The sequence below is a fragment of the Marmota marmota genome, unplaced genomic scaffold (genome assembly GCF_001458135.2).
Source record: "Marmota marmota marmota unplaced genomic scaffold, marMar, whole genome shotgun sequence".
Taxonomy (NCBI): Eukaryota; Metazoa; Chordata; class Mammalia; order Rodentia; family Sciuridae; genus Marmota; species Marmota marmota.
Window position 1 is genome coordinate 61,360,125 of NW_025999842.1, and position 22,492 is coordinate 61,382,616.

Below are 22,492 nucleotides of genomic sequence, written 5' to 3' on the forward strand. Positions count from 1 at the left end.
AATCTGTGGTTGGTTGGATATGTGGTTTACAATTGCTAAAAATACCCTGAAGTCAATCTCCTTCTCTTGGTTTTTATGTAGTTTGAAAAAGTGGCCATTTGGGCATCAGAGTTTCCAAGTCTTTGCCTGTAACCTTTAATAAACCATTTCTTTTCTAGAAGCAAAATCTGTATGCAGGGCTCATTTATATTTCACTTCAATGCAAAGTGAAAGAGACTAAAGACATGGGACTATGAAGAAGATGTTCTATTCTATCCAACTACCTCAATCAATAGTTAATTAAGATAGCTTTGGGATTACTTAGAGTGACTGTGTGAAGCTTGACTGTCAATATGTCTAAAGCCCCCAAAGGAATCATAGAGCTGTCACAAACTGCGGGAATGGTTCCAAAAGGCAACGTCAGAGACAGAGGTTGTTATGGTTCGGACAGGCGGTATCCCCCAAAAGTTCCCATTTCTGCAGGAATTCAAAGTCAAAATTATTGAATTGTGACAATTGTAACTTAATACCTCCATCCTAATTTGAAAGGACTGGGTGGTAAGTGTAGGCAGGTGGGGCATGGCTGGAGGAGGGGGAATCCCTAGGGGCACTTGCCCTGGAAGGGTGTATCTTCACTGCAGGTCTCTCCCTACCCCCTCTCTGCTTCCTAACCCCATCAAGAGCCAAGCAGCTTTCTTCCACTGCCCTTCCCCCATGATGTGCTGCCTTATCTTGGGCCCAGAGCAATGGAGTCAGCCTTCTACGTACTAAGAGCTCAGAAACCATGAGCCCCAAATAAATTTTTCCTCCTTTATGTTGTTCTTGTTGGATATTTTGGTCCTAGTGACAAAAAACAAAATAAAACCAAGGCTGGTGAAGCTTCCTGTCCCGGTCCCCTGGATACACAGAGGAGCAGATGCTGCCCAGGGAATGCTGCACTCTGCCCCTGCGCTGAAGTCAGCAGGTCAAGTCTCTGGACTGTCAGGACAGCCCCCTTGTTCTTATCATACAGCCCCAGCAGACAGGACCAGCTATATCATTTCCAAGATTCAGTGCAAAATGAAAACATGAGGTCCCTAGTCTGTAAAGCAGGGGATGTGTTAAAGGTAATATAATATCATGCCTTTTTTCATTAACATCTGAGCTTACCCTCTGTGTGTGTGTGTGTGTCATGGGGTTTTGTGTTTGCCATTGAATGCTGTGTTCATTGCGTGAGGACACTCTCAGGGCAGAGGCAGTCCTTTCTAGGCATTGCAGATCCCATTCTGCACCTTGCACAGGCACAGCACTGCCAACAACCCCTCTTGTCAGTCACTGCTGGAGCAACTGAAAACTGAACTAGTTGCTTCCCTTTTCCACACATCTCCTACCCTAGACCATGTTAGACAGGTATGCAACAAAAGTACAGGGAAATCTGAACCATCTGGATCAAGGATGAGCATGAGACTGGCCTCTACCACAGCATGCTGCCTGCCAAACATGTGTTGGCACTGCAAGTCCAGGGAGAGATGGCCACTGTCGTTCATCTCCTCAAGATGCTACCAGACCTTGATCTTCCTGGGGCTTGTCCCCAGGTCCCCTCAAGCAGTCCAGGATGGTGGTGATTCCTGTGCAAGGACAACTAGAGGAGGCTGGATAGGCTGGGACTCCGGTGGCAGGGGAACAAAAAGTCCAGGACCTGTCCTGGGAAGTTAAGGAGGCTGTGGAATGAAGGACCATCCATGAGCTGTTTCCAGATCCCCAGAGCATGTTTCATTTTTCCATCCACTGTCACTTACAATAGGCAAAAGTAATAGACTTTCAAGAGGATGATCATAGATCACTAAACATCGATCACAGGGCTGTTGAAGGGACAATGTGTCTGTCTGTGTTTAACATAGACCCCTGAAGCCAGCCCTTTCAGGGTCCTTGATCCCTTGCACCATTTGACCAGGCCACCTATAGACATTATCCCAAAACAGAATGAATTAGAAAGTGCAGGGATGGGGATGTGGCTCAAGCGGTAGCGCACTCACCTGGCATGTGTACAGCGCGGGTTCGATCCTCAGCACCACATACAAACAAAGATGTTGTGTCTGCCGACAACTAAAAAATAAACATTAAAATTTAAAAAAAAAAAAAAAGAAAGTGCAAAAAGATGCAAGCACTTTGGCAAGACAGAGCCAAATGCTTTGAGTAAGGTTTTTTTTTCTCTTTCATGAGGAACTGTTTCAATATTTTACAGATTAAACCTCTTTCCTACTAACCTCATTTATATATTCAAATATTCTTTTATTCCTTATCATCTCTTCATTGTTTTAATGATACTTGTGATTTCAGGTGGGCAAATTGAATGTCAGGGATATATTACTTTGGCAAGTTAGATAGCAAACATTGTCTCTTTGTCTAATTTTCTAAAATAGATGTATTATTGCAGCAGCAGTGAAGTCACACCAGGTAACCTCTCAACTTCTTAATTCTGGATAAGATTTCAAATTGTTTTGGGTATATTATCATGTGCCTTTAAAAAGTTTTATTGAATAACTCAAACTCAAAGGAAATATCAATATCGATCAATTTTGTTTATATGTTATATTCTCCTGCACTATGGAAAAAAAATTTCATTTTATAAATTCAGATCAGATCCCTTACTTCTAGGTAGTGAAAAGCTATTTCAGCATATTATTGTTTGAAATTTAAATTCCTATATCTCCTTTCTAATATCTGTGAGACCTCAACCTGAAAGACTTGGCGTGGGAAGGGCATGGTCTCATCCTGCAACATTGCCTCCTCCTTCTTCTGAGTTTCCATTCCTCTGTCTACGTAGATGGGTAAAAGAGAGAGGAGAGAGGGAAAAAGTCTTTGACTGGCTGGGAGCTGCCACTAGAGAGCTATTGCCAGGGTCCTTGAGGGCAGATGGCCAAATGCTGATTCATAGAGAACATTTGTAAGTTCTTTGGGGAAATTTCCTGAAAACTCAATCAACCTCAACCCTCTCACCCACAGCATGTACTGATGGTTCATGCTTAGCACTTCATTCCTGAAATACTTTCCTATGACAAGCACTCCTCTTATGTGGCATGGCAGCAAAAATAGCTTTATCCTACCACTTTCTGCTGGACACAGGGGAAAACCATTTATCCTTATTCCAACCAATGATGTAAAGGCCAACTCCATGGCTCCCCATCAGCCTCGCCATGTCTATCCAGGCAAGGGGATGACATGCTCCCCTTGTCATATCTCCTCCAATCTCAGCAGGCAGGTCTCTGGCTGCTCTCCACCCCTGTACCATTAAACACATTTCATCTTGTGAATGCCAAGAGTGACTTTATATGAAGTGACAGCCATACTTCTATGATGAAACAATATGGGAAAAAAATCAGCAGTGCAATTAAAAAGTTGCAATGTCAGATATAAATTTATAAACTTCCTTTAAGAGGGGTTGTGGGTGGGAAGATTCAGCCTATATCAGAACAGAGGTGTAGAGTCCACTGCAAAGAAGAATAAGGAACATGTCAAACAGTGAAGGAAAACAGTCAATCTGAGACAGATGCACACAACAGAAAAAGCATCTGCCACTTGGAAAGGGATGGTTTCACAGGGAAAAGAAATAATACACATCACTGACATGGCTTTCAGAAATGAGCCTGGAAGTAAGAAATAGGCAGGCAACGCAGGATGCATACAGGACCTGGAGACAGAGGTGACCAGGAGAAAGGCAGGAGCCAGGCCCGAACCTGGCCAAGGACTAGGCACTGCCTGAGTGCTGTGCTCACCATACCTGTACCCCTGTATAACCACTTGCTCACTGGGTGTCTTTTTCTTTTTAATCTTTAGGAAGAGGCAGCCAGAATTCTCGCCCACCAGCCAATGTCCGTCGGCACATGTGCAGCTTTGAAAACCCCCACACTGCAGTGAATGTGTAAGAGAAGCTGCATGGAAAATATAGTGTTTTGCCTCTTGCTTTCTCTCTCCTGGGTTTTTCCACTTTCTAACATGGAAACAGATGTGGTGCATGCCATCAAGAATGAGGAACTCATATACGTGCCATGGTTTGCACGACTGCCTTAATTTGATTGTCCATCGTTCTTAAAAGGACACTGTCAAGTTGTTAGCAGAGTTTTTTGCTTCTTGCTTTTTTTTTTTTTTCATTTCAATGCAACATTTTTTTTTCAATTCTGGAGATTCACTTTTGTTTGTGACTCCTACTCACAAGCTCGAAAGTGAATTTTCCCCCTTCAGAAATTTGTCAGCTTCTCCTTGGCAAACAGAGCTTTTTCTTTTCTTTTCTTTTTTGCCTTTTTGCTGTTGCACAAATGTTTGAAATGATCCTGTCTGCATTAAAGTAAAAGCCATAGCTTAAATTCACAGAAGAATTCCATAATGTCAGTTTGAGGGGGTGGGCGCCAGCATGAGCCTCTGCTGGGTGTCTCCCACACTCTAGGGAGCACAAAACAAGAGTTTTGTCAGTCCCACAAAAAAAAAAAAAAAAAAAAAAAAAAGAGCTTTTAAAAAAAATTAGTCATTTCCCCAACATTCTGAGTGATTTTTATCAGATTTTCCTGTCTGATAAAAACAGTGCATGTCTGGTCCAATTTTTGACCTTTAGATCTTGACAGTGTCTCTTTAAGTTAACAAAAGAACATAGACCATGTTCAATTCATTGTGCATGGAGTCTGTGGTCATTTTCAGCTGTTCCTTTACAGCCCTTCAAACTCCTGGGAGAGTCAAAGGTACACATTCCTGCAGCAGGAGGGGGCCCATTGATGAGGTCTCTGTGGCCTGAATAGCTCTTCAATGCCAAGAGCCCAATTTGTTCAAATGTTTGCTACTAAACTGGCCACAGAGGCTGGTGATTGGGGCCATGGTGTCTCTTCTGTTCACACAGTTGAGAACACTGGGGAGTCCGTGGCCTGCCTTTGGGTTGTTCCCTTTAAAAGCCTAAAATCAAAGAGTGCAATCTCCACCAAGTCATCCTGGTTCTTAGAGGGACAAATATGGTAGTCATGCCAGTATGTTTCAGGCTGTGATTGGAGGACTCTGCACATCTAGGCCAGAGCCGCTCGAGCAGGGCTGGGTGCATTCTCTGTAATTCTCCCAAGTCCAAAAGCATTGAGGGGTTCTGTACCAGGGGTGAGTCTGACCAAGGACGCAGCAAGGAGATCCTAATTGTGACAGCTGCTGGCTGCCTGTCAAAAAGAATTGATGAGGATGGGTAGATGTGCTTGTCCTGTTATGACAGCAGGGCCAGAGAAAGAGAGGAGAATCAACTGACATTTCAAGATTCAAAGGTGAGTGTCTAGAAGTAAAAGTTAAAGTCCAACGTGGTCCATCCTTGGTGGGCAGCAAAAATAAAAAAAATACAACTGTCAGCACAACCAACAGGTTGTCTTGAAGAACTTTCAGAAAGTGTTGTATTCAGCTTTCCTGCCTGAGACTCGAAAGGATCAGGAAGAGATCAGTGGCTTTAAAACCATGGACCGCAGACTAAAAATGGATATGTTTAGCTTTGGTTGTTCCTACAGAATTTAAAAAAAAAAAAAAAAGATATGTTCTTTCCTTGATCTTCATTCCCACTGATTTGTGAATAGCAGGGCAAAGGGACTTGTGGAAATAAACTAGATCAGGATCATTACGGTCTGCCAAGGTCTATCCTGGCCCTGAGAAATAATCCCAGCAGAGCAATGCAACTGCCCTATATTTCCAGGGCAAATTGTGAGGCCTTCATGTGGGGCTGAAGTGCGTCTTGCAATTAAAATGATAGATCTGGTGGCAGGGAGCATAAAGTAAATGGTAATGTTTGACCTGAAAGTCCTTCAAGGGGAACATAATCCAGGCTTATCTATATTTCCTAAAGGAATAATTTCATCTGATCTACCTGTGCTGAAAGGATGCTCTGGTACCAAGAGGATGTCTTAAATAAACTTCAGAATTTCTTTTATCAGTCAATAAATCATGATTACATTGAACTAAGACCATGTAGTAGCCATCAGAATTCTACCCTTTAGTTTGAAACTGATTGGGCACTTTTCTCAGGACAGTAGGTCCTGTACCCATAAGACATTTGGGAAACTTCTATAGTTCACTAACTTCAATGAGATAATTTAATCAGTACATGTCTTTTTCTTTATTGGTTCATCGAAGAAAGCACAAAGCCTAATAAAGTCAAAGTGGTTTTCTTGGGGTTGTCTTTTGACCCATATCATGTTGCTTAAGGATGTAGAATGGAGATGTTCTAAAGATTCTAAAGGAAGGGCTGAATATTTATACTATATAATATTGTGAATTTCAGTAAGACAGTGGTTCACTGAATTGCTTCTGATGAGGTAGTCTCTCTGGGGGACTCACAGTGTTATTTAAGATTTAATAACAACAGAAACTACCAAGATCTCATATAATTAGAAAACATTTCTCTTCAAAAGCACACTTAGAGATTCTCCACATTACAACTAGTGGTGAGTCAAAAAGCGAGAAATTTTAATTATGTTCAGATAGGCCCCAGGTTGTAGAATATACACTAAATATGCAGATTTTTCTGGAAATCTTTCAAGAAGTAGAACTGAAGTCAGTTGAAGTCCTTTGTATGGCAGACTCCCTTGGGGTTGTCTTAGAAAACAGAAGTCAGCCTCAAATGGTTTCAAAAAGTTCCTAGGCCTGAGGAGTCACCTTCTAAACTGGTAGTACCTGCTGACTGATGTCCGTGAAGGCAAGAGTATTAGGACAACCCCTTCTGCCACACTGTGTTTCAGCAGAGGTAGCACCACACCTTTCACTTCCAGAGAAAGCAAAATTAACCTCCTCTGATTCCAAGGAGTCAGTCTCCCTCCCTTATGGGAAAGTCTTGCCTTGTCCATGGGCTTTGTGGGTACTGTCCTTACATCTGTTGTGAAGCTGTTAAGCCTAGTGGCAGAGACTTAAGTTGGACATAAGGGAGACAGGTGTTGTGTAAGCCTTCCCTTCAGGCAGCTTCTGCAGGATGCCTCCCTCCTGATCTGAAACACCCACCCACTCTTATTCCCATTTTAGACCTCTCTGGAGCAGAAAGCAGTGTACTCTGCAGATGTAACTAGTACTTACTGAAACAAATAAAACAGACAGGATCACTCTGAATGCCAAAGATATACTAATCTGTTTACACCACCCACTCCCAACTTTTCTCTAAAGTGCTGTAAATATTGAGTTTTGTGTTGGGGGAATTGTGATACTTATCTAATGAAAGAAAAATCAAAGCAAAATCCTGTTCCTGTTTGTAGCTGGAACTACAGCCCCAGGCCTGCTTAGCTCTGCAAGTGATAACCGCGCATCATCCTATACAACCCTGCTTCCTCTAAGCCTACAGCCTTTTCCTCCATTAACTCTAATATCAGTAAATATATTTAACCACCTGAGGTATTTACCCCAAAGTACTACATTTGATCTTCAAATAGGAGATTTTTTAGGCCCGAGTTCTGTCTTTTGAAGTTGAAGCAAGAGGATAGGGTGTTTTGTGACAATTATGTGGTGTTTACTAAACCAGACTGCTTTTCTTAAGATTAGGAAACAAATAAAATTAACCAATACAAGGAATAAGCTAGTGGCCAAAGGGGAATATATTAGGATTCCCTGGAATGAAATAGACGTCTTATTTCATTGTATTCTTGCATTTTTTAAAATGCATTCATTTCCTTTTGGTGCCACATATTTCATACATTATTTTCTTCTTAACATCACAGCAATAGGTTCCCAACCTTTCCAAATAGAATACTTTCTTCTCACATCAACATAGCTATTAAAACTTTACCTCAATTAATGATAGTAACTACCTTTATTAGAGGTTGTTTGAATACAGAACACAACAAAGCTTCCCAGAGTTTATTTACACTTTATGGTTAAAGATTACACATGCATTTAAAAATAGCAGTGTATTATTTACAAAGACATAATATATATATTCTTTCTAAAAACAATGCTTAATGTATGTGTGGATTCATAGACCATTCAGCTTGTCCGTGGACCACCAGTGAGAAATGGGTAATTCTGAAGGGCCAGATTTTATAGACTGAGCTACAGTTTCTGAGATGATGCATTTCATCTACTAACTTGGGTTTTTAAGAAGCAATTTATTTTGTCCTTGAAGAAAAACAAGGTTAGTCTAATTTTTGTAATCTGATAAATGCCCTGGGGCATGAGATCTGTTTCCTAATTAAACAGGACTTTACAGCAAAATTAGAGCAAGACTCTGAGGGGAAAGAAAAGCTGCTAATTTTGACAGCCACGGTGAAAATTTCCCTTCACAAGAATAAAAATTGGGTTCCATCAAAACAGAACTAAATTGTGGTTTTATCTGCCTGCAAAATCATTAATAATACTGTTAACATATGGATGTGTGTGATTTAAAAAGAGCTCCACATGGAACCCCTGCACAATATGGAAAACGGCCCATGAGAGTGAGTGGTTAAAGTGAGTGGAGTCACCTAAGGTTTTCCCAGAAATATACTAGGAGACCCTGTTTTTGCTAATATATGGAGAGACTGGGGCAATGTTTCATTGGGTCCTAAGCCTGAGGGTTGAATGAGGTGCAGACCAGCTCTAAAGGGATCCCTCCCTCCCTCCCTTCCTTCCTTCCTTCCTTCCTTCCTTCCTTCCTTTCTTTCTTAAAACAGACACGTACCCATAATTAAGTGAAAACACAAATAGCATTTTAGTTTAATGATTTTATTAAAGTGAATAATGAGGGGAAGATATTGGGGAAAGAAAAAAGTTTTTCCTTTGCAATTGAAAGCAGTGAAAATCACTAAAGTAGAAGGGCTAATAAGGCATAATTAAGGAGGATAAGGTTCAGATAGCAGTATTTTGTGTTCTTGAAGAGCTATATCAAATATATAGAGAAAAACAGTGTGTATAGAGTGGTGGAGCAGACAATGAGATGGGGAGGCATGTTCATCTAGAGTTTTATACTCAGAAGAGGAACTGTGTTTTCTGGTTTTGTCTTGGGCTGGCTGGTTAACTGAGTCCTTGCCAGGGACACCACCATCTTGTACTTGAGCTTCCTCATCTCAGAAGCTGGTCAGCTATCCTAACAATATAGAGAAGAAGTTTATAAATTTAGCATCTACTAACACAAATTCTCTGATAATATATCAAGCTCATATTAGAGAGAGATATTCATTTTGTTTTTGTTGTTGTTTTTGGTACCAGGGATTGAACCCAGGGGTGCTTAACTATTGAGCCACATCCCCAACCCTTTTTTATGTTTTATTTATAGATAGGGGCTTGCTAAGTTGCTTAGGACCTCACTAAGTTGCTGAAGCTGGCTTTAAACTCTCCATCCTCCTGCCTTAGCCTTCCAAGCCGCTGGGATTATAGGCATGTGCCATGGCCTTTGTTTTGATATAATAGTTTAGAAATAAAAATTTTCTTAGACAATTAAAAATGCCACATGGATTATCAGATATATGGGAGAACTATCTTTTCCCCCAAGTTATAAAGTCAAAATTTTTAGCTGTTATTTTTGTTTTATATAGCATATATACGTATATATACATGCATAGATGTGTGTATATATATATATATTATAGAGCCTTTTGTAAACAGAACTATTTATAATCAATATCAGACTTTGTACACTCATTTGTACTTATTTGGCTCACTTCACCTTTCAGGATTATAATATGAAATGTTACCATCCACATAAATGTGAACATCACATAAAAATTTTAATATGATCCACATTTATATTATCAAAATTATTAAATAAACCATTATGGTAATTATTTCTCATTTCCCACATAGTTTTCAAACAAAAAACTATGATACAGAATCCTCAATTTCATATCCCAACCTAAGGGAAAAAAAATGTTCACATTCTTTTCAATGTCACAAATGTGTTCTTAATTTTTTAAAATATTTTTTAGTTGTCAATGGACCTTTATTTTATTTATTTATATGCTGTGCTGATAATCAAACCCAGTGCCTCACACGTGCAAGGCAAGCGCTCTGCCACTGAGCCCCAGCCCCAGGCCCTCAAATGTGTTCTTATTGTGCTACTTTCTCTGTTGCTTTAATGGGTACAGAGAAGAAAGTAAACTCTTAATTAAAAAACAGAAGAAAAAATGACTTACTTCTTTTAAGTATTAACACTGATGTTATTAATAGGATGCTATGGTAAGGTACCACCATCTGCTTAAAGTTACACAGAAAATAAACCAAGTCCAAAAGCAAGACCATACTGCAATAAACAGGGTAGAATTTGTGGTTTATACATACAGCAAGTTTATTCATTTTTTCTTCTTCTTCAGAAAGGATTTATATTTGGTTGGTTTCATGAGGGTTCCATCAAGATGAAACTTGATAATTTGCCAGGCACAGAGAGGAAAGATCCAGGCAGGAGCCTGTGTCTCAGTAACTGCCAGTTTGTCTGAATCCTAATTTTGTCTCATTTGCAGCAAATTATGGTGGATGGCTAAAGAGAAATATGAGCATCAGTATTTTCTTAGGCTTCTTTGTCGTTCTTTTCAAACACAGCTAGTTGAAAATTCCAGTGTGAAAAATCCCAAACTAGCTGCTGTGATTCAGGACCTTTAAAGGAATTGTTATCTGTTGTATTTGTCGGGAATAATGTTTTGAAATAAAAAAGAAAATGGAAAGGTATGGAACACATCAGTCAATCATGGATGTGAGTTTTTCTGCCATCTACACTTTCCTCTTTCATCCAGGTACCACGTGCCCCTCTGGTAATAGGAAATAACTTCATAGCAGAATGGGCAACTGAGAGGTTCTATTTCATAATTCCACAGGCCATGGGATTAGACTTATATATGAGTCTTAATTTGTCCCACAAACTGTAGCCATCACATTCTGTCACCCAAGTGTAACTAAGATTTAAATATTTTTTTCCTTCATCAGTTTGGGAATCTTTCAAAGGTTTGCATTGAATAATTGTTTTATTATTGCCTTTGACAAGTGTGTGTGTGTGTGCACGCGCATGCGTGCGTGTGTGCGTGTGTGTTTGTGTATGTGAAAGAGAGAGAAAGAAAGAAACAGAGACACAGACAGACAGACACCCCTCCACAGTTTAGCTTTTCTCCCGAACAATGTTGCTCAGGGTCAGATTTCTTTTCTTGGAGTGGTGCGCATGCCCCGCTTGCAGCTCAGAGGCCTGCGTAACCACTGCTCCTGGTGTTGGATTTATACTGAAGGGAGGCTGGGGTGTGGAGGGAGGACCTAGAGGGGAGGGTACAATTAAATCACATTGAGCTGGGTATGCATAGGAATTATATGTATTTTATTCTCTGTGAATAATCCATCTGCAAATAAACCCATCTCTATTTTATTCATAGTTCTAATGGCAAGTCTGTGTCATGGTCTGAACCAGGTGGAAGACAGGTACCCAAGGGACAGCACATGTGGCACCGCCTCTCTGTACACGTGAAGACCAATGAGACGGCCTGCAACCAAACGGCCGTCATCAAGCCCCTCACAAAAAGTTACCAAGGCTCTGGCAAGAGCCTGACCTTTTCAGATACCAGCACCAAGTCCCTTTACAACGTGGAAGAGGAGGAGGATGCCCAGCCGGTTCGCTTTAGCCCTCCCAGCAGCCCTTCCATGGTGGTGCACCGACGCGTGTCACCCGCGGTGACCACGCCTCCTCTGCCGCCCCACTTGACAGCGGAGGAGACCCCTCTCTTCCTGGCCAACCCGGCCATCCCCAAGGGCTTGCCCCCTCCCCTCCAGCAGCAGCAGCAGCAGCAGCAGCAGCAGCCACCGCAGCAGCCACCACAGCAGCAGAAACCCCTGATGGACCAGCTACAGGGAGTGGTCAACAACTTTGGCGCGGGAATCCCCGACTTCCATGCGGTGCTGGCAGGCCCTGGGGGCCCGGGGAACGGGCTGCGGTCCCTGTACCCGCCCCCGCCACCCCCGCAGCACCTGCAGATGCTGCCGCTGCAGCTGAGCACGTTCGGGGAAGAGCCCATCTCCCCGCCCGCGGAGGACGAGGACGACAGCGAGAGGTTTAAGCTCCTCCAGGAGTACGTGTATGAGCGCGAAGGGACCACGGAGGAAGACGAACTGGAAGAAGAAGAAGAGGACCTGCAGGCGGCCAGCAAGCTGACCCCTGAGGCTTCTCCTGCCCTGACACCTCCGTCGCCTTTCCGAGACTCGGTGGCCTCAGGCAGCTCAGTGCCCAGCTCCCCAGTGTCTGAGTCGGTGCTCTGCACCCCTCCCAACGTGTCCTATGCCTCTGTCATCCTGAGGGACTACAAGCAAAGCTCTTCCACCCTGTAGGGAGGAGGCGTCTGAATGGAGAAGCAGGATAAGCCAGAGAGCTCCAACCCCTCCAGAGATATGCAAAAGCCAGGAGGAGAAGAGGGTGGGGGGCAAATGGGGAGGAGAGGAAGAGAAAGCTGCTGCTGCTGCCTTAACGGAGGAGAGAGGGAAAGATAGCAAGCAAACAGTGAGCCAGGCCAGGATTCTGATTCTTGAATTTTTCAAAGCCTTCTTTAGGAAGAAAGGGAATTCTGACAAAGCACAATTCCATATGGTATGTAACTTTTATTGCAAAAAATAATCTTCACTTTTGCACAATTGTGCATACATATATATGCCCACACACACTTGTCCAAGCCAGAAAAGGAACCACCTCTAGGGACCATTAGTTCATGGCATTTGTAGTAAGCAGGTGGAGCCAGTCAGAGCAGGCAGGTGAAAGGGAGGGACCGGAAAATGGGGACACCCAGGGACCAGGTGATGGGACAGCAACTCATTTCTTGGAAGCCCTTGTCCCTGCTGGACCTGCAGAATCCTGGTCTTCAGAAGACTCAGGAACTGACCCTCACTGGGGCCTCTCTTCATCCATTGCTGCCATCCAGCACCAGCCTTGCTGTGGCACTTGGAGAAAGGTGCATGAACACCCCAAGGCTCTGTGATTTTCCTCTACTTAGGAAAACAGGAATAAGAACAAAATCATCACCAAAAAGTGCTTCCTTGGGAATGCTATGGGAAGAAAGAATGAGAAGCAAGACAATATTTAAGTATGGGTTTTTGGGCAAAATTAGTCAGCACAACCAGCCTCCCATATTCAATACCTGTTTATTGGAGGTTTTGGAAAACTGAAAACAATAGGTTGCTGTAACTTTTGTGGATTCACTTGTGCTTGTGCCAAGTGGGCTCTCCATTGCCCTTCAGTTAAAGAGAACAAACCATGTGGCAGAAGTGTTACCTTCCATTTACTGTAGCAAATAAATCTAACCAGTTGGACTTCTAAGGTTCAGTATATGTACAATGTGGTGCCATTATTTCTCCAATGTACAACTGAAACAAATCCATTATTGAACCTGGTGGTGTACTCATAGCAACTATTATTCACCCAAATGACAAGTAATTCTTTCCTGTTGTCATGGGAGTCCCTGTAACTAGCAAGTGAATGTGTTCTTGTGTCCTCATATACATGTAATTATAAACCTGTGCAATGTAACGTCAATCTAACTGCAACTAGAAGATTGTCTTTTGGATATAGCTATAGATATTTTCATGTTCTAACAATGTTTTATATATTATTGTCACCAGTACCTGCAGAAGCTTTATGAAGGTTTGAGTACTGTGGTTCAGTGTATGTCATATGCAGCTCAGATGGTAATTCCTCTTCTGAGAGGGAACTTATTTTTCAGACATTTTATGATGTGGGTATGTTATTAATGAATTAGTTTGAAAATTTGTTAAATCAAAAGGTCACAAAAGTTATGGGTGACAATAAAATGGACATTTTATAAACTTGCACACATCATTATTAAAATGAAAGATTGAAAAGTATTTAGATTATTCCAGATTATTTTAGATTTTTAAAAAATATTTTCCACAGCTACTTGAGCTTTTTGTTCTTCTAGCATATAATAGTAGCCAAGTCCAGACATAATTTATCAAATATTTATTTATCAATCACATTTTGCCTTCTTTTTATTTTCATGTCATTTTTTTTTTGCTATTTTTGCTGTCATAACTTTTGTTTGTAACTCTCTCATTTCCTGCTGTGTTAATATCCATGTACATGTAATCTTGTTGTTCCATTTTTACCCTCCTTTAACTCCCCAATAAAAGGATTTCTCTTGCTGTTTTGATTTCTTCTATTATTTGTGGATGAATCCTATCCCTTTAAATATCTTTGTTTATGCCTTATGTTCAGTCATATTTTAATATGCTTTCTTCATGTCGAAGCTGCTGATTTCTCAGCCAAAACTCATCTGAGAATCTTTAAATATCAACGGCATCATTTGTTCAGAATTTAACATCAGTTCTAATGTTGGAGGCTTTTGTTCCTTAGGTTTTACCAGATTCTACCACCAAGCTTAGTCATTTCCATATAGAGAATGAACTACCTTTCCTTTTAAAAGTTTATTTGAAAACGCCTTTACTGAAAAAACCTCATGACCAAAAATGTGAATTTCAATTCCATGTTTTCCTTGCAATGAAGCAGAATGAGAAAAATGGACAGTTCCGGTGCTTAAAAGATGGATTTCTACTAATTGGAAAACTAGCAAGAGAACATATGCTCTCTTCTTAGTGAACATCTTTTAATGTTAATGCCATATATTAATATATATCCTTACTATTGCAGGACTGTGCATTCAGATTTTTTAAACACCAGAATAGATAAAGAAAACAACTTTCATTCAAATAATGTTAGATGGTGATTTGTTCTGAGATTTTGGTTTAAGACATTTGGTGAACACATTCAACACTGATTCCAGTTATACTCTGAATGCCTACTATCATCATGATTTCAAGTTTTCCTGAATAAATAGAGTATTAGCTCTCTGTCCTAATTGTTCACAGTTGGAGATGTACACATACATATCTGTACCAGAAGGTCAGAGACTCCTCACCTTAATGTATGTGCTTATACAGATTGTTCTGCTTCTTGTAAAAGTGTTTTCCTTTGGCTTGTTACTGCCTTTTGTCAAATAACCTTGATAATGCTGTACAATAAATATTTTCTAGTTACTCAATGTGTACGGTTGCCTCTCTAAACTTTGGAAGCATTATAATAATAGAAATAAGCCAGTGTAGGAAATAAGTACAATGATTTGATTTTGTTCAGAATATGCCTTCTAGGTAAAATTTGGAAAGAACCACATGAAATCTACAGAACAGGTAAGTAAGAAAGTAGAGTAAAATTTGATTATGAGGAAGGGGTACCTCAAGCTTTTAGCAGTTTTAAGTGCAATCCAAAATTGAAATTTCCAGCACCCATGTTTTTGGAAACCCTCCACTTCTCCCAAGTTTAATTCTCCTAAATTCTAATGGAGACATCACTGATCCTCCAAACAAGGGGAATCATTGACATTTTCTGCTGTGAGATTTCTACAAGAGAGAATATTTTCCAGGTGTCAGTCAAAGAAACATCAGGTGGCAAAAAGACCACACTCATAAGATCAAGGAGCTTTTGGCTGGGAGGGGAGAACTCCATACAGAGAGGCTCATGCTGAAGAAATTACCAGATGAAGAGGCTGAGACTCCAGGGGTTCTTCTGTGTACCTGGAAAATAGAATAAGAAATTATGAAATGGGAGCTTAGGGGTCTCAGTAAGAAAAGTCATAAAAGAAAGAATGGGGGGCTGGGGATGTGGCTCAAGCGGTAGCGCGCTCGCCTGGCATGCGTGCGGCCCGGGTTCGATCCTCAGCACCACATACAAAGATGTTATGTCTGCCAATAACTAAAAAATAAACATTAAAAAAAAAATTCTCTCTCTCTCTCTCTCTCTCTCCCCTCTCTCTTTAAAAAAAAAAAAAGAATGGGAAACAAAAAACCAGGAAGAAAAAACAAATGAAGAAAAGTACTAGAAAGCAAAAGAGAAAATATTTAAGATGTGTAGTCTAGAGATATACATAGATGTCGTGCCAGATCACAAAAGCTGGGAGAGAGCACAAAAGTGTCACTTGGAGCCAGGTGCTATGGCACATGCCTTTAATCCCAGCGGCTTGAGAAGCTGAAGCGGGAGAATCTTGAGTTCAACTCCAGTCTCAGCAAAAAGCAGGGTGCTAAGCAAATCGGTAAGACCTGTCTCTAAATAAAATACAAAATAGGGCTGGGGATGTGGCTCAGTAAGTGCCCCTGAGTTTAATTCCCGGTACCCGCCCCCCAATCCCCCAAAAAAGTGTCACTTGGAAAGAAGAAATTTGGAGAACTTGGGATTGGGGTCCAGATACAACAAATGATGAATGAGTAATTGCCACAGAACACCTTGGCAGGGAATCAAACAGAAGGGAAAGGTTATCCTGATGAATGTGCTCTGCGCTAGACACTGTGTTAGCCTCTTTGCATTTATTCTCATATTATCTTCCCAGGACTGCAACCACATGGATGATTTAGAGAACTGAAATACCTTGCCCAAAGTCTCTCAGTTGGTAAGTGGCCCAACAGGGCTTTGATCGCCATCCTCTGTGAGTACAGAGCCTGCAAATTCATGTTCCTCTTCAGAGCTCAGGGAAGAATGCAAGAGCTGATTCCATGTTGCTTGAGATCAATTTTTCATTCTAATTTCTGAGCCCTGAGGGTAAAGCAGATATTCAGTAAAGGTTTGTTAGGAAAGCAATAACAGTAAATAAGTGTTATAGCTCCATAGTTTTCCCAGCTCAGTTCCCTGAAGATTTTTTCCAAGATCCCCATGGGTCCTGAGCTCCATGTTTCCACCTACTGATCCTATCTCTGACATCTGGACAGCCATATGCTTTCATCAGGAAAAACAAGCTCACCTCTTGGCATCAAAAAGAGCTGTCCTATTGACCTCCCCTTTTCTGCAGAAGACAGAGGCAATACTTTGTGTCCACTGAGCTCAACTACAGGCCTGGGCAGTGTTAGGTGTGGGAGAGGTCGCCCTCTGCAGGAGAACTGCTGGTATAACATCAGCTGCTTCAGGGGGGCACCACTTTCAGAGCCACATAAATCACTCCCAGAGAAAGGAGTGGGAGTAGTGGGGTATCCCTTCCTTACTGAAATGCATGTATTCAGACAAAGTGAAAGACAAAAGCAGTTATTACGGGCTGTAGGAACACGGGAGAGAGGGGATTATCTTAGTTAGACAGTTGAACTAATAATACTATACACAAATCAGAAACCGGCTTGATTTTTCTCAGGATGTAACTTGGGAGAGGAAGGTTTATATCAAAAAATAAAGAAATGAAGTTTAATTATGAAAATAAGAACAGAATCTTACAGTTGGAAATAAACTTAGAAGTGATCTAATATAAGCTGCCACCTGTTTAGGATCCCTTCTGTCCACAGCTGACTGAGGTGGCGCTGAGGTACAATGACTACTGCCTGCAATTGCTGTGCCAAGGCAGAGGGCAGAGAATCCTGGGCAAGTTCAAAACCTTTTGGTAATCCATGAGACTTGCCGGAGAACACACCTTAAGCACAAAGACAGAATGGAGTCAGGAGCCAGAAAACTAAAAGCAATAACTGGCAAGGTGGGTGACAAGGAGGTCAGATCAAACCCCAGAGGTAAAATTCTGGAGATCAAGCTTAGCTTTTGGTGAGAACACATAAGGTGAGAACCTATAAGGGGTCTATAGATTTAGGTGATTTTTGCTCTTTTCCTAAGTATTTCTAGGGACCAGGATCTTGGATTTCATCAGAAAAGGCTCTAAGTATTAAAACATTCTTCATTTCCCTGAGCTGCCATGTGTCTTTCTCCATCTTTTCCTTAGAGCTTTGTCCTCTGGAAAAAGAGTGAACAAACTGAGTCCACTGTGCACCTGGCTTCCTCCCAGCTGCTTGAGTACAGTGATTATGTCATTCCTTTGTGATTGATTCTCCAAGCCAAAGAGCTTCACTTCTTTCATTGTTATTTTTGTATTATGTTCCTAACCTCTAATCAGGCCATGGTCATATTCCAATTTTTGAATGTTCTTTTTAAAAAGATTATATCCAGAAGTAGACATAGTGCCACACACATACTTTGAGTCTCTTTCACCGTGATTCTGGCTTTGCTGCCTTAAGTGACATTCCCTTTGTTTATGGGATGGCCACATTTTGAGCTCACACTCAGCTCAGAGTCAGCTATCACACATAAGCCATTTTCTGTAGGAAATGGACATAGATGTAAGTATTTTCTTTTCTTCTTTTTGTAGGGCTGGGATTGAACCCAGGGGTGCTCTTTCATTGAGCTACATCCTCTGTACTTTTTATATTTTTTAATTGTGAGACAGGCTCTCACTAAGTTGCCAAGGCTACCCTTGAACTTGTAATACTCCTGCCTCAGCCTCCTGAATAGCTGGGATTACAGGCACGTGCCGAGGACAGATGTGAATATTTTCTCAAGTTGAGCTTTTGAGAGAAAGCTGTATTTTAGGGATTCGATTCCTGGAAGCTGCAGTAGATGAGAAAGGAAGAGAGGCAATATGTAGACAATAGAAGGAGAATGTCCATCACCAGCACCAGTGTGGGAAACAAGGGCTAGCTTTGTGGAATTCTGGGGAACATGCTTCATAATTGTCCTCTCTCCTAATGGGGCAAGGAAATCAGGAACATTTATGCATCAACTTCTGTTAGTTATGCTAAGGGCCACTGGGGAAGGAGGTACATGTTAATTCCCAGGTTACTCTCAGGATGTTCCTCATGCAGGCTGCTAAGCTCCTGTCTGCAGAGAAAAGACTTGCTCAAAAGTTTCAGGAACTGACAATGGAACAACTTAATGTTGGACTGTGCAAGGACGGTAAGTGGCAAGGGAATGTGGTTCGAGTAATAAAAATGTCTGCTGCAGATGCCCTTTTGGAGAGAGGAGAGGGAGAGATGAACTCACAGATACAAATATCAGTATGGGTAAATATGCGAAAGCAATGAACAGTAGAACACAAAGCAGAGGTCTACTGAGGCACTTTCAGTAAGAACAGACACTTTTAAGAAATAAAGTCACCATACTATAGAGATACCTGCATCCCCATGTTTATCATGTTGTAATTCACAGCAGCCAAGTTATAAAAACAATTATGGGTGGATAAGGCAAATGTAATATATAAGTACATATATAAATACACATATATTAAATTATGTGTATATATATATGTTTGTGTAATATATGAATATTATTCAGCCATAAAGAAGAAAGAAATCATATCACTTCCAGAAAACAAATAAAGGTGGAAATCATCATTGAGACTATATGCAGAATCATGCATATAGATAACATGAAAACAGAAGGCAGACCATTAGAGGAAAGGAATGGGATCAAGGGAGGGGAGGAGAGTGTAAGGGAGTAATGGGAGACGGAAATGATGGAAGTATGTTATATGCATGTGCACATATGTCACAATGAAACCCATTATCCTGTATAATTAGTATGCACCAACAATGACAATAAAAGAACAGACACTTCTAGAATCACCCCAAAAGACTATTTTGTTCAAACCAAGAGGAACATTACAAAAGAAAATTAAAGTTACACTTTGTTTTAAATGAGCAAATTGTCTCCAGATTATTTCTTTGCAATAACTTCCTAAATTTTGTCATTGTTTTTTAGTAAAAAACTAATAAAATACATTATAGAAATCCAAATTAAGGAAAAAAATCTAGCCACATACTCCAAATGTTATCATTATAGTTATTTTTATTTTTCCTTCCAGTGACTTTCATATAAGTTCTATTTTAACAGAGCTAGAATCAACTCCCATTCATAATTGTGTTTCCTGTTTTTTTCAATTTGACATTTCTATTCACAGCAGGAGTTTCCACTGGTCAGATCTGAGGAATAACCTGCCTGTGGAGTTAGGCAAGGTTTCCCACTACCATGGAATCCAGGAACAATTTGGAAAATAATTCTGACCTCATTCCCAACTGAGGTTCAAATGAAACTGAGGTTCAAATCTAACTGATGGATGGGAGGGGTCTGTGGAAATCAGGGTGTGGGCATGGGAAGTGCATGACCTGAGAGAAGAGGGAGCCTTGACAATTGAGGATAGAATTGGCCAGAATCAGCAACAGGGCTGGGATTGTCAGGAGAGGTGACTAAGCCCATCAGGACACAGGGCGCTGGGTGATGGAGAGGACGGTGCAGTTCAATGTCAAGAGCTATCTCAACTGGCCTGACAAGTCTCCTAGTCTACACCCTCCCCAGCTGCACCACTACCATGCTCCCCACCCACCATCACATATATTATTTGTAGAAAACCTCACATGGGGGAGAGAATTTCCTTGGTGTAAAGGAAATTGGTATAGATGAGGAGAATCAGAGCCCTTGTTTGCCAACAGCAGATCAGGCGCTGGCTGTACTTGAGCTCTTAGTGACATCAAGGTAGAGAGTCTCAAGTGATATTAGGGATCAAGGGCAGGACAGATGGATAGATGTCTGTGGATAGATTCAAGGAGTAGCTGTAGGCAAAAGCAAAACATCAACAGGCCACAGCCACAAAAGCCCACAAAAGCAGCATGTGAGACCTAGAAGAAGACACACAGGCAGTGTGCAAAGTGTGCCAAGGCAGACTCGACAGAATGGGAAACACCATGGTGTTGGCATGTAGGGCCTGAGGTCAGTGACAAAGTTACCTGAAAGACCTTTCTTAAGGATATCTAAAAAAACACCCATTACATTGCTAGCTCGTGATTTGTTTCACCACCTCCCTGGTGTTAGACACTTTGAACATGTCTAATTTCCTGAGAAATTATTTCATGACCAAAACTTCTCCATCTATGTATATAACATTATTGTCACTTTAGGCTGGTTTCTAAAGATATTGTTAATCAATTATTTGGTTATTATTATTTCTTATTCCCTGCCAAACACAGTCTAAACTTTACATCACTTTGGACCTAATAACATCTTTGGGATAGAATTCATTATGTAAATCTCAAACTGAGGCTCAAAAAGATGAAATTACTTACCTAACATCGTTATACTAGGGGGTTATGCATACTGTAATTTTAAAATCCATTTTTGTAACCACCATACTATGCTGAGATGCTATGCTAAAAAAAAAACTCAGAAAGCTTGCAAATATGCATGCTTAGCCTGAGTGGCTAAACAATGGAACTTTTATATTGTCTGTTTTAGAATCATCAGTTAGAAACTGAGCATGAATTGTCCCCCAGAGGGCTCCTAGAGTCTATGGAATTGAGGAAGCTTATCTACCTACACAAGCAGAGTTACTCCCACACAAGGACTTATCATGAAAAGCTAGCAAGAGAAAATAATTCTAATTTAGAAATCCATTTAATTGTAGTAATTTATCAAAAATATTTGAAAATATTTGCAATAAACAGATTTCTAGTAATCATTTATTTTATTGTTGTGCCATTCTAAAAGTAACATTTACCTAAAATTAATTAAAGATCACTTTTATTTAATAGGTCATTATTAATTCCAGTATATGTGCTGAATGAATTTAAAGTAAAAAAAGAAAAACTAGAGGAAATTACTTCTTTTCTCCAAAATGTGAAAATTTTTGTGAGAGGATATAAAAATTGCCAAACTCCTAATAAGGAGTATATATACTCAATAATACAAGATTGAGATTAACATTGTGTGTTTATCAAAACACCCTCAATCCATTGGTTATCTCTTAAAATTAAATTAGGCTCTCACTTTTAATGTACTCATCTCACTGAACAGGTATATCCTGTCTATTTTTTTTTTTTTAACTATGTGGTATATGAGAGTTAGGTTCCTGGGCTGGAAATCTTCAGCTGTACACAAAGTTTGGTGTTTGTCCTGGGTAAATCATGTGACTTCTTTAAGCCTCTGCATTTTTTTGTCTCAAAATAATGATTTGGGATTACACAAAGTAAAAATAAACATATTAAAGACCTACTATGTGCCCCTGTGTCCCTAGCATTACATCCCTAATAGTGTTTAATTCATATGAACAGGTGAAACAGATGTGATGCACTGCACTCAAATCAGGATGGACCAGGTTATGCTAGGAAAGATGGAAGGAAGGGACAGAAGGAGGAAGGGGGAAGGGAATGTAGGACACTTTAGTGTCTTTTAAAAATAGCATTTATTTCAAGCACACATAAAGCCACATGCAGGTTGGGTCACCCTCCTTCATATAGTAGCAACCCTTGCTGCAACATGAGGTCTCTTCGTCATTACAGCAGGGCACCTGTGTGAGTCTCAGTGCTGAGCAGGATGTTTGTAGGACACAGAGGTGCTTGCCTCACTTGGCATTCAGAGCTCTGGAGGTGTCCCCTGAAGCCTGACTTCAAGGGAGAATAAGACAGGAGTCATTCCCAATGCCTGAGATCATAAATGGTAGACGCTTCTCTTCCCCCTGCCACAGTTACTAGGCCTTATCATCACATACAAGGCAGGGGGGCCTGGGAGCACTAGGTAGTTTGCTTAGGGTCATGTAACTAATAAGTGAGGACGCACAGGACCTGAAGAATTCATGGCTTACCTTACCACATTTCTAGACTATAGGAGCCTCCAAGTCTCCTTCCACTTTAAGCAGTTGCCGCCTTGACTGCTCCCAGTAAACTGAGTACTTGATGATGAAAAGTACTTTTGTTTGTTTTCCTTTTACAGTTTTTCACTATACTGCATGATCCCTTTTCACATAGCCACAGA

The 22,492-nt window shown here is 40.8% G+C and overlaps 1 protein-coding gene across 1 annotated transcript in view; it reads left to right on the forward strand.

The window, feature by feature from the left end:
* Grm1 (glutamate metabotropic receptor 1) overlaps nucleotides 1-12,505 on the forward strand; it is a 265,709-nt gene extending 253,204 nt beyond the window's left edge. The window contains exon 8 of the mRNA XM_015502059.2: nucleotides 11,277-12,505. Within this exon, the coding sequence (XP_015357545.2) occupies nucleotides 11,277-12,222 (946 nt within the window). The 3' untranslated portion in view covers nucleotides 12,223-12,505. The remainder of the gene's footprint in view (nucleotides 1-11,276) is intronic.
* The last annotated feature ends 9,987 nt before the right edge of the window (nucleotides 12,506-22,492 follow it).